Source organism: Hyaena hyaena, unplaced genomic scaffold (genome assembly GCF_003009895.1).
Source record: "Hyaena hyaena isolate Hyena2069 unplaced genomic scaffold, ASM300989v1 scaffold_418, whole genome shotgun sequence".
In the NCBI taxonomy this organism is placed as follows: Eukaryota; Metazoa; Chordata; class Mammalia; order Carnivora; family Hyaenidae; genus Hyaena; species Hyaena hyaena.
In genome coordinates, this window is record NW_024081051.1 from 877,586 (window position 1) to 890,480 (window position 12,895).

At 42.6% G+C, this 12,895-nt stretch overlaps 1 protein-coding gene and 1 long non-coding RNA gene across 11 annotated transcripts in view; one reads left to right on the forward strand and one right to left on the reverse strand.

Moving 5' to 3' along the window:
- The window catches only part of DOCK9 (dedicator of cytokinesis 9), a 290,243-nt gene that overhangs the window by 106,267 nt on the left and 171,081 nt on the right, over positions 1 to 12,895 (reverse strand). For all 10 annotated transcript variants that reach the window (XM_039252519.1, XM_039252516.1, XM_039252512.1 and 7 more), the window contains exons 10-13: positions 4,602 to 4,676; positions 3,182 to 3,322; positions 2,674 to 2,877; positions 2,158 to 2,280 (exon numbers count right to left, since the gene is read on the reverse strand). In XM_039252519.1, coding sequence (XP_039108450.1) covers positions 2,158 to 2,280; positions 2,674 to 2,877; positions 3,182 to 3,322; positions 4,602 to 4,676 — 543 coding nt within the window. The remainder of the gene's footprint in view (positions 1 to 2,157; positions 2,281 to 2,673; positions 2,878 to 3,181; positions 3,323 to 4,601; positions 4,677 to 12,895) is intronic.
- LOC120245449 lies at positions 10,164 to 11,310 on the forward strand. Its single transcript, XR_005531791.1, has 2 exons — positions 10,164 to 10,465; positions 11,071 to 11,310. It is a non-coding gene; the product is annotated as an uncharacterized LOC120245449 (long non-coding RNA).

Sequence of the window (12,895 nt, forward strand, 5' to 3'; positions counted from 1 at the left end):
GATCGACACCTACAGAGACTTTTCATAAGAATTTCCTTCTCCAAGACAAATTTTACTCTAAATGGTGTTCTAGACCATCCTGGAAAACAGGAGAGAAATGACTTTGGTATACGTAAGAAAATCCTCCTTCAGTAATACCTCTGCCAAAAGTTCTATTCTGACGGAACATGGCTGACAGCAGAGAGATAGAAAACCTATTCTGATATAAAAAGGTTAATCTTTGCCTTAATTTAATGCTTTGGAGGAGTGAACGCATGGAAGAATGTACACATGGCAGAGCTCTGCGTCGCATACGTAAGGAGGGAAGAGCCGGCTTCCATGGGTGCTCAACGGGCACTGGGGGGCGTGAAGGAGAGCAGCCCAGGGTGAAATGTGATTCTGCACCGTCATGAGCTGCCAAATTTCAAGCCGTGCATATGGCAGGCAGAAGAGCAAAGCTGGGGCCCTGGGGCCCTGGAAACATACCACATACGCAGTCAGGGGAGCCGATCTCATCTTGGGCCTTCAATGATTTTGAATCAAAACACTGAAGAGCTGAAAGAGCTTCTCATCCAAGGTTTAACAAACCTGATTTATAAAATAAGATAGCTTCTTCTCCAGAGACTGAACTTGACTCGGCTGTATATCAGCCGGAAAGGCATACTCCTGGTGGAGGTAGTGTGCCTGGGGAAATGGCTCTCCCCTGGCTGGGGCTGTGATAGATGAGAATGATGACCTCATCTCGTGTCAGTGTCAGTGATTTGTAGCGTCCCCAGTAATGTCTTGTATATTTAAAAAAAAATTTTTTTTAATGTTTTATTTTTATTTTTGAGACAGACAGAGTGTGAATGGAGGAGGGGCAGAGAGAGAGGGAGACACAGGCTCCCAGCAGGCTTCAGGCTGCAAGCTGTCAATATAGAGCCTGACGTGGGGTTCGAATCTGTGAACTATGAGATCATGCCCTGAGCTGCAGTCAGACCTGAACTGACTGAGCCACGTAGGCACCCAGCAATGTCCTGTATATTATCTGTGTGATCTCAGTGCTGTTCCTGAGAGGAGGTGGGGCACGTAGTGATATTATCCTTCAACAATAAACGGGACACTGGGGCCCAGAGAGGTGACATGACTTCTCCAAAGTACCTAGGCTGGTTAGGCACTCAGCACCCAGGTCTCTGACTCCTACAACCTATTCGTTAACAACCCCCTACAGCTGGTGGACACACCTGGGGTGTACGGCCGGCCACAGAGAGCACGAGGGGAAGCTCTGATTCAGCTCAGGAAACATCCCTTAGAGGCTTTGGAGGTATCACCTCCTGCCACTGACCAGTCCCTGTCAGTATATCATGGCATCTCCCAGATGAACACTTATAAAAACCACTGTAAAGCCAGCAGAGACAGCACTCTACGGCTCACTGTGCCAGGTAGCTCAATGTGCTGGAAAGGGATGGTCAGGTGCCTGTGGTCACCTAGCTGTGGGGCACCGAGCAGGTAACTCAACCTTAGTAAACCTCAGTTTTCTGATGCCAGAAAGGAGCTCCTGGAGTAGATCCCCTCTAATATTCATGTCTGTATGTCCACACCAAGGTGCTCCCCAAGTAGTGAGCACTGCACCAAAGTAAGGGAAATATACCATAGAGCTTGTATGTTTCCTTTCCCTCTTCTACCCAAGGTCACTTCTGTCACCACGACCTACTCCATGTGACCAAACAGGGGGCCTGAGGCACTGACCTTACTGGCCAGACCATCTGAGCCAGGCCATCCCCTAGCCTCCAGCCTCACTTTTAAGTGTAAATGGACCCAAAGATTAATTCCAGAACCCAAGAGACACATCATGCGGAATGCACTCTATCTGAATAGACTGTATGTCCTCTTTAATGAGAAAGCTTACTGTTGAGCTGATGATTCCAGCTTTGTCAATTATTTTAGGATGTTAGGATTGTCTAGACCAATGAAGGATTTTATTTACATATAAGACTACTTTTCAATGAAAATTGGACACATGAGGTTAAGAGTAAATCTCTGTAAAGAGTGCACATCTTTTAAACTATAAAAAATATAAATACAACTGGCTAAATAAATAAGGCTTAACTCTGATTTCTTTAAGCCTTTCTATTTTCACAGAGGGCCCTTTTACTGAATTGCTGGTTTATCATCACAAAGCATGAAAGTAGCTCATACCTTAGAAGAGTCTGAACTTTTCATGTATGGCTCGGCGCCGTGTGTGATGCTCCCCTGAAGCACTTTTTCAATTCTAGCCACCAGAAATATATCAGGATGAGGGCACGTGACCGAAAATATTCCCTAGGGAACAAACGATTTTCTGGAGTGAGAAAAATGCACGCCCACGTTGAACAAATCCCCTGAACATGAAACGTTCTGAAGCAACAAAGAGTGCTAAAACAGGCTATTCAGAGGCACTCAGGGCTTTACCGCTAGGTCATCATATGATCAAAAAGGCAATTTGGTCGGGGGGTGGGGCGGGCAACTATCAGGAAGTTTAGGAAAAAAAATTAGAAATCAAATATTACTTCTTCTTCTCTCAGCTTGCCTTTCTCCTGCCTGATTATATATGCTGTCGATATAACCAATGGTCTCATTTCCCCTAGCTGTGTACTACAAAGTATCATTATGCATTCACACAGCAGGTGCAAGGTCAGTCTTGGTAGGGAAGGCTGCAGGGCTCCGGTCCCCCACCTGCTTCGGATACTGCATGGCAGCTTCGTGAAGGATGTCCTGAAGGGCGGGTGAGCTCTTCCTGCCACCGTTCATCAGAGCCGGCGACGTGGTAGCCAGCATCTGCCTCACGGAGAAATGGTTCAAGTCCACGTGGAAATCAGCAGAAATCTTTCGGTTGTATTTTATGTCAAACAGAGACAGAGTGACAAAGAAAGGCTCGACCTGAACAACAACAAAAAACAATCCAGACCATCACTACGGCTCAAACTGCTTGGAAAAGAGAATATGCTATCAAAGAAGAAACCTATTTATGATTGTTGCTATAAATTACTGCTCAAGAGAAAGGAGTCTCCATCCCTACCCTTTGTCACAAATATCCTGCTCCTGAGGCTAAACAACCTTCCACATCCGGATTTAAAGGCTGCACTTCTCTGATCAGGGACTAGGATTTTCTGTCCAGACTGCATTGCAATTGGCATATCTGCTATCTCTATTTTCTAAAATTCATTTTTAAGAGGAAAATTACATTTGTAGTGGGTCCTTCTTCGTTTTCTGCAACACAGCATTGCAAATTGAAAGATAAATCATTGCACTTGACAAGAATTCTTTTCCCAAACTTCTCTTCAAATGGCTTCACTTCCGGCTCAGCTGATGTGAAGTCAAGCTTCTTTAAAAGAAAATGTAAATACATAAATGTATTATGTTCACACTTTTTAAAAAAATCACATAATATATGTATCTTGAGGAAACTCCATAAAATATGGAAAAGCTATACTCATTTAACTCACAATAGAGCTACTATTTTATAAGTTTATATAGTTTATAACTGGTCAAATAAATGATGGTATATCTACTCCACAGATTATCATATAAAGCTTAAAAATTATGGTTAGGAATGACTCAAGTGTCCATCAACAAATAAATAAACAAACAAAATCTGGTATATACATAGAGTGGAATATTATTCAGCCATAAAAAGGAAGGAAATTCTGACACCTGTTGCAACATGGATGGACCTTGAACACATTATGCTAAGTGAATAAGCCAGACACAAAAGGATTTTGTGTATGGTTTCACATAAATGTGGTTCCTAGAGCAGGCGAATTGATAAAGACAGGAAGGACCACGGAGGTCACTAGGGGGTGAGGAGAGGGAGGGTTGGGGAGTTAGTGTTTAATGAATACAGAATTTCCACTTCAGATGATGAAAGAGTTCTGGAATGGACGGTGGTTATGGCTGCACATCATGAACGTACTTAATGCCACTGAACTGCACACTTAAAAATCATTAAAATGGTAAACTTTTGTGTATTTTATCAAAACAGACAAAAAATAGTCAAAAAAGCAAAAACATAGGGTTATGAAATCTGTGAAGCAACAGAGATTTATTGTTAAAGTAAACGGGGAAGAAGCTCTATAAAAAAGATCACAAATGTAAAGGGGGGAAGATACAGGAGAAAATACTGCAGAGCCGTCGTCCCCTCTGGGCTGCTCTGATCCCCTCTGGGCTGCCCTGGGTCCCACACCTGCCCCCCCATGTCGGGTGTGGACTTTTGGGGGGCACAGATGTGGATCGCATGCACCTCGGGTGAGTCAGGAAATACCACCGCCACTTTGGCATCTATGGTGATGCTTATTATTGTCTGATGGTCATTATATGGTGTAAATTATATGCTCTCTGTGCATTGAGAACGTCTTTGGATAAATCCCTCAGTTTTCCACAATCTAGTGAAAACAGAACATCCACGACAGTAGTGGTAATGGGGATGAGTTTATGGTTGTTTTTTATTTTTCCTTTTTCCCTGAATTTTCTGCATTGCTGTTATGCTGCTTATCAGTCTAAAGTAAACAGACAAGCATTTGCAGAAACAAAACAAACATATCATCTGTCAGACGTTCTCTTTCCCTGACTTAGTTTAAACATAGAAACATTAAAATAGTTTGTACCTGGGCATCTGGGTCCAAATAAAAAAGTTTAACTCTGCTTTCACTTTTCAGTTTGATTTCTGCTTCTCTGGTACTCTGATAACAAGATAAACAAAAAATAAAAATTACACTAAAAAACAAAACAAAACAAAACAACCCTCTTCTTCTTACACAGGTGTCCGAACACGTTTGTCCCATCCTGGAGGTCCAGGCTAGGAGACAACTCTCCTGTCATCCTGGAGTCATCTGCATGTTGAATAAGGTGAGACCATTGAAGGAGGTGGGCACGAGAGTGACACGGGGGGGGAAAGGAAGACCTAGTCCTGCCCTTATGAAAATGCAATCAACTGCAGGGTCAAAAGCGATCAAAGAGAGCAAGAGGAAATAATTAAGCATTACTTTCAAGAAAGGTTTCATAAAGTGATGGAAGAGGGGACAGGCTGTGAATGCAGGAGTCAAACAGCAAAAAGTAAGAAAACATGAATATTTGGGGGTGAACGAAAAGGATGCAAGCACAGGCAGACACTGAGACAATGAGCCCAGATGGTAGAGAGAATTTTGGGTCCTTCGAGGACTGAGGTACAAGCCCAGGAAGAGGAAGGAGTAAGTCTGGAATGGTGAGTTAGAGAAACTATGGTAGATCTTGAAGGAGTGATGTTTGGGGCAGGCAGGAGGTGGCAATGCTGGTCTAGTCAATAGACATTTACTGAGCACCTAGTATACGTCAGGCACAAGGGACACCAACATGAATAAAACAAAGACTTTACACCCAAGGAATACTAGCAAAGATAGAATATAAACCAGCAATAAGAATAGCAAAGCATAAGGCACAGTGAACACTAACCCAGACTAGGGGGTACAGTGGGAAAGAGTTCCCAGAAGAAAGCCCACCTTGAAATACAAGAACATTTGGCAGAAAAGGAGAAAAGGGAGTTCTGGGAGGAGGTACTCCAGGTACAGAGGTATAGTCACACTTGAGTAATGAATGATCAAGTCATTTGTTACGACTGACTGTTTGGGCATGATGGGAAAAGTGAAGAGAAATGAGTCTGGGATTTGTATGTTAGGGACTGTGGATTTCCTTCAGAAACAAACAAAAAAAACCCCCAAAAAACAAAAAAAACAAAAACCCAAACAACAACAATAAAACAACTCTGCACTATTTTAAGCAAGGGAATAAAATAAGCAATTCTGTATTAGAAGAACCCCTTGAGTAGGGCTGAGGAGGTGGGTTAAAAGGGAAAGACCGAGATGCCCACACGGGCTCTTTATCACACCTGCCTCCCCATCCCACAGGAAAGCCCATCACAGAGCCCACAGTCCTCACGTAGGTAGCCTGCCAACCAGTGAACCCATTAACTGAGATAGGAGAGTCAGGAAGAAGAGCAGGTTTGTGGAGACGGTGATAAAGCAGAGTGTGGCATTGCCTGTGGACAGAGAGATGAACGTGAGCACGAGGTAGGGAGGAAGGCTGAAATTACACACTTGGGAGAACATCACTCTAGAGGGGGGATAGAGGAGCCTTGAGAGTGGCTGAAATTTCTTGGGGGAAAACGTAAAGGGGTCTGTAGACAGAAACCCTGGGGCCCCAACGCTGAAGGGGTGGCAGGGAGACGAGCCATGGAGGGAGAGAGACAAAGGGTGGCAGAGATAGGAGCTAGGGAACAGAAAGAAGCTTCTATCACAAGGTGGAAGTCATTGTCAACCACATTATTTTTATGCTTGCTGCCTCTAAATCTGTATCCTGTTTGTATTATGCTCAGTCTCCATGGTGAAGTCTACAGAGTCAGAATGGAGTGTCCTCTCTCATCTGTTCTTGCCCCACAGTCCGACTCACATCTCAGCATGTGATGGGGCAGCGACAGTCACAGTGGAGAGGGTGTCTTGCCCTCTCTGCTGGTGGCTGAACGTGGTCTATTAAGACTGAACATCTTCCTAATATTCTCAGCCATGCAGTTGTTATGATAGGTTAGTTCTTAGCAATGACCCAAACTCTATCATAACTATATTTAAAAACCATCTATCTCTGGCAAAGTGAAATGACCACCAGAATACTAAGTTCTAGGTTACTTGTTCACTAGCTATGTATGTGTGAGCAAGCCGCGTAGCCTCTCTGGACCCCACTTTCATTTCTGAGTTAAAATATTGAACGAGATGATGGCTAGAGTCTCTCTGCACAACAGACTTTATCTTGATGTTCTCTAAGGGAGCTTCAAGGCTTCTGGAGGTAAGGAACATTCCTGCAAATCGCCTGATTTGAGCTGAAGCCCTATGGGGGATGGGACAACTTTTTAACTCCATCTTACCTATCATTGTTTCTACTTATTCACATCACGAGAGCCAGAACATGTGGCGTGTGGTGTATAGTTAACTGTACCCAAAAGAATTTGCTTTACTTTGTATACAATCCATGATGTTTCCCAACAAAAATGTCAGTACCGCGTGCTGCAGGCTACCACCAAGAGTAACGCATTCTACATCTGAATTTCTGCTGGAGTCCTTCAACAAAGGCAAGTCCTGTGATCTCAGACACTACTGGATTCTTAATGTAACAATTCCTGGTGCCTTTTTGAAAGACGCTTGTTGTATCACACTGACTGTACTCCAAGATGAGAAACGAACATGGCACGGATGACTGCCAGGAGGTGCGTATAATCAGAGGGCAACCAGGGATGCAACCACATTAAAAGAAAAAAAAATCAACAACGAGTCAAAAGAGACTCAAAGCATCCTGAGGTTGCCACTAATATCCAAGAGATATATTGTTCACTAGAGAAACCATTTAATGGGAAAGAAGAGACAACTTTAGATATAAAAATAACCTAAAAGCTTACAATGTAACTTACATACATTGGCAGCTGTAATGAAACTGATTAAAAGCAAACTCAGCTCCTTCCCCGGTTCCTCCCATGGGCTATGATGCATTAAACAGAGGGGATACCTCATAAATGGTATTTGAAGGAATTACCAAGTAAAACCTAGGCAGAAAGAAAATGTGGCTCGGGAAGGGGAGGCTTTGCTTTAGAGCCAGGGAATAACAAATACCTGGAAGCATCATAATGATAAAAGCAAATTTTTATGGATAACAGTCAACATTTCTATGCTAAATATTATCTTAAATGCACATTTAAATCTTACACCACCTTAGGAGGCGGGTCCTAGTATTATCCTTGTTTAAAAGAAGAGACATTAAGGCACAAGGGATTAATACTTTTCCCAAGACCTCAACACATTCAATAGAAGCCTGATTTGTAACTGGGGCTGTCTGGCCTTAAACTATTAGAAAAGGAAAAAAAAGGGGTGCCTCGGGGGCTCAGTTGGTTAAATGTCTGACTTCAGCTCAGGTCATGATCTCACAGTCTGTGAGTTTGAGGCCCCATGTTGGGCTCTATGCTGACAGCTCAGACCTGGAGCCCGCTTCAGATTCTGTGTCTCCCTCTCTTTGCCGCTCCCCTTGCTTGCAAACTCTCTCTCTCTCTCTCTCAAAATAAAATAAAGACATAAAAACAATTTAAAAAAAAAAAGCAAAGAAAAAGGTAAAGAATATGAATACACAAGTCAGAGAGGAAGAAACCCAAATATATGAAAATAAGAAAATCTCACCACTAAGCATCAAAACACAAATTAAAGCAGTAAAATACCATTTTCACTCCCCTGGTGTGGATGCAGAGAAAAGGGAATGTGAATTGTTTGAACCTTTAGGGGAAGCAAACTCGCAAGATGGAAAGCATTAAAAACACAATAACCTGTGACCTGGAGGACCCACTTTGGGGAACATCTTTAGAACACAAGTATCTAAGCTTATAAATAGATAATGTTGTTTACAGTGCATAGACTGTAGAGGCTAAAGGAAGGAAAATAACCCAAACTGTTCATGAATATGGAGATGTTAAATAAAGTGCATAATATCCGTATCTGTAATATTATGCAGCTATGAAAAATGAGTAGACTAGATCCTCTACAGCCCCCGAGGGACATCTATGAGATATTTTTCAGTGATGGAACAAGTTTCGGAGTAATGTATATATCATGAACATATTTCTTGAAAAACTACACACACTACATCTGTGTGTATGTCTCCACGAGCAATCAGTTGGATGGCAGGGGAATTACAACAGGTTACTAACACCAGTGCCCCAGGGTGTGGGGGTGGAGGGTGGAGGGAAAAGATGGAGTCTATACAACTTTGGATATATATATTTTTTTAATGTTTTATTTATTTCTGAGAGAGGGAGAGAGAGACAGAGTGAACAGGAGAGGGTCAGAGAGAGAGGGAGACACAGAATGTGAAGCAGGCTCCAGGCTCTGAGCTGGATGTCAGCACAGAGCCTAACGCAGGGCTCAAACCCACGAACCGTGAGATCATGACCTGAGCCGAAGTCGGATGCTTAACTGACTGAACCACCCAGGTGCCCTTGGATATTTTTACTTATTACAGCAAACACACTTATTTTTACTTAAGTTTTAGTAAAGATGATAAAATAAATTCCTATAATGAGTACTTTCACATTCTAAGGGCCCACAAAATATAGCTGTAAAAAAAAACAAAAACAAAAACAAACAAAAAAAAAAACATCCACAGCCTATGCCATCCAGCGATTCTCAATGTGATAGAAACCAGCCCTGCTCTTAAAATAACCTGTGGTCAGTCCATACCGTGGAGGTAGGAAGAACTGGACTGGCTTTTCCCCAGCCCCTGCTGCTGCTGTCTTGCTCACAACCTGCCTAATACTTTGGGTTCAGCAGAAAGGAAAACATGAAGAAAACGGACAATGACAGAGCCGTTGTCTGTAAAAACTGACACTTGCTTAGAAGTCAAAGAGAATGATTCGTCTAAAACAAAGGCCATTCCCCTCACTCCTGTGAACCCTACGTTTAGCTGCTAAGGACACACCCTGACAGTGCTTTCTTCCTCACCTAAGATACAATTATGGACCAAATGTTCGAAGGGTTTCCAGAAGGACTGCCACAAGCTTTAAGCATACTCCGTGTCTTAAGTTCATCTCTGAGCAAGCAAAACAATTAAATGCCAAAGACCATGGCCAAGAGCATCTTATTTTGAGGATGAGTTATCAGAAAACCATTGTGCTGACCATTGGCTTAAACAGAATAGGTTGGGGGGGGGGGGCACCTGGGTGGCTCAGTCAGTTAAGCATCTGAATTCAGCTTGGGTCATGATCTCGCAGTTTGTGAGTCTGAGCCCCCATGCTGGGCTCTGTGCTGACAGCTCAGAGCCTGGAGCCTCCTTCAGATTCTGTGTCTCCCCCTCTCTCTGCCTCTCGCATGCTCATGTTCTGTCTCTCAATAATAAATAAAAAATGTTAAAACAGAATAGGTTGGAACAAGAAGACTTAGCAAGTTCCTTTGAGGCCAGGATGTCTACTTCTTAATTTAAAGAGCTTGTCATGATTTGTTTCCATTACTTAAAAGGTGTCTAATGCCCTGGGACCATTATCTCGTCCTCTGTGTCACAAACCAATAATAAAGCACATAGAATAAGGAGGCCCAAGAGATGGAATGCCTGCTGACCTCATAAACAAAACACCAGCCAACTCTGTATCATAACACAATGACATCGTTTTCTGGATTAGGATACAGGGGAGGAAGCATCTATTACAGACTTGGTTTAAAAAAGTCAGAAAAGGTATCTATGTAACTGGGTTCCAACAAATACTGCTGAATCTGGCCGCCTGACCCTTACTCAACCTCATGAGACTATAAAGTTTGAGACACATTAATTCATCTCTTGTTCAACTGAAGGTTTACCCAGAGAGATTAAGTTCACTCGCTACAAAGAAGTTATAAAGTAACCGAATGTGGGCAATTTTGGATTAACATGAAACAATGCTTTTCTTTCAGAATCACTTGGGGAGACCAAAATTAAGGTGAGTTGCTGTTCTCTGAGTACCAAAAAAAAAAAAACCCAAAATAGAAAAGCTGTGAAGGACAATATAGGGTGGACGCATGAGGGTTTTCTTCGTACTATCTTTACACAAGGCGGTGATACAAATGTATCAATGACACCTAGGATAAACATAACCAGTGAAAGACATTATTAAATGAACCGTACTTGGGTTTACAACCTGACTGTCTTACCCCCGGACTTTGTAGGGAAGAAACCAATTGACTAACTTTAACTACAGTTTGTGTAGTTAATAAAAATGCTTACAAGACCATGTGCTCTGATACTATAAATGCTGTTACATTTACAACAAACATGTATTTGGTTCCATAGTAGACAATAGGAGGAAAAGAAAAGATTTTAGGGTAGATATAGTATGCTCTCAATAAGAAAACAATAAAGACGTTCAGTACTAAATGTACAAGCAACCTAAGGGCCAAGAATATACAACATATTCTGAAAACCTAAGCCCGTATCACCCTTGTCATATGTCAAGGGCCCTCCTCCATTATATTCCGAAATGAGACGTCAGTTATTTTTGTACTGAAACAACTTCCCGTCACTCATATCCTGTTTGTTACGTCCCAGTCACAGTGGAAGACAAAAGCCGGGGCAACAGGAATCCTGAACGAGGCAGAAAGAGGAGCTGACCAGAGAGGGGCCTGCCGCTAAATCACACCGTCAAAACCTCCTGCCTGGCTCCACTGCTGCAACTTATCTACCTGCGGCCTGATCTCCCGCGAGACCCTCCCTTGCACCTCCATCCCTGGCACTGACCCCTTTGTGCCTCTTCATCCCCTGATTAAACTCCCCTCTCCTGAGCAGCTATGCACACAGTCTCTCTCTCCTTTCCCCCCACCTCTACTTTAACTTCAGATGTGCAACTATGGAATCCATTCCTCTTAAGATCAAGAGGAATCAGTCAATTCCTTGCGTCCTTAACAGGTACAAATGGCCCCCACCCTGATACAATGGAGAAGGTTACAAACTAAGCTAAGAGCACACTGGTGAGTGGAGCCCTCGGTTGTGAAGGGCTGAGAGTCCCCCACAGGCAGGCCCGGGCTCCCCCACCCCCAACACCACCGAGCAGACCCCCACAGGCGGCACAAGTGTGACAGCACCATGTTGACTGCGTGGCAGTACCTTCATTCTTCTTCTTCCCTTTGAAAAATTACTTGCTGCCTTTTTTCTATCTTAAATAAAAATACTTTTAAAACACTTAAGAGCTGGGGGTAGAGGGGAAAATAACAACAGTAAAGCCCCTTAATATGCTTCCTTTTTCAAGCTTTGGCTATGACCATCGTAAGAAATATGTTTATAGCACAACCCAATACATATACACATACTACAGTGGGCTGGGCTGCCTGGCTGACTCAGCTGGTAGAGAATGAGACTCTTGGGGTAGTGAGTTCATGCCCCATGTTGGACATAGAGATTACTTAATAAAAACTTTTTAAAAATAATATCTATCATTATTAAGGGTAGTGTATTTAATGTTCCCTATTCAGTTCTATTCCAATTATATTTTTATAATTTCTGCGTCACATAACGTTAAGTTAAAGAAGTCTCACAGAAAGACTGCATGCTGTATGATTCCACTTATAAGAAGGTCTAAAACAGTCACAACTGATCTACGGTGATAGACATAAACCCAGCAGGTGTATCCATTGGGAGGGGAGTACAGGACAGTCTGCTGGAGTGCTAGGAATGTTCTATGTATTGATCTGGGAGGTGGTTATGCAGGTGCACAGGTGTGAAACCCATGGAACTACCCAATCAGGGCTCCATGTAAGTTCTACTTCAATTAGATAGACAGACAGACAGACAGACAGATAGATAGATAGATAGATAGATAGATAAAACAAAGCAAAATAAAAAGAAATGGGGGGTTGAAACCAATTAAACTGATTTAATCAGCCAAAACTGCTTCAACTAACTTGGTGGTTACACACAGTTTGAAGATAGCTCTAAGTGTGTGTGTGTGTGTGTGTGTATTAACTCTCTTATATATGCTATCTCATATATAAGACATATATGAGATATTATATACACACACACACACACATATATTAGATATACTTTAAAAACTTTCCTACACAGCGCCTTGGTAGCTCAGTCAGTTGGGCATCCAATTCCTGATTTCGGCTCAGGTCATGATTTCATGGTTTGTGAGTTTGAGACCCAAATTGGGCTCCACGCTGACAGTACAGTGTCTGCTTGGGATTCTCTCTTCTCCCTCCCTCTTTGCTGTTCCCCTGCTTGTGAGCTCTCTCTCTCTCTCTCTCTCAAAATAAATAAGCTTAAAAAAATACAGCAAATAAAAACGTTCCTAGGTCTTAGGGTTGAGAAATATTAAATTATGATGCTGGCCAGCTACAGGTAGGCAGTGAGAGAAGAAAGGAGGGCACAACTT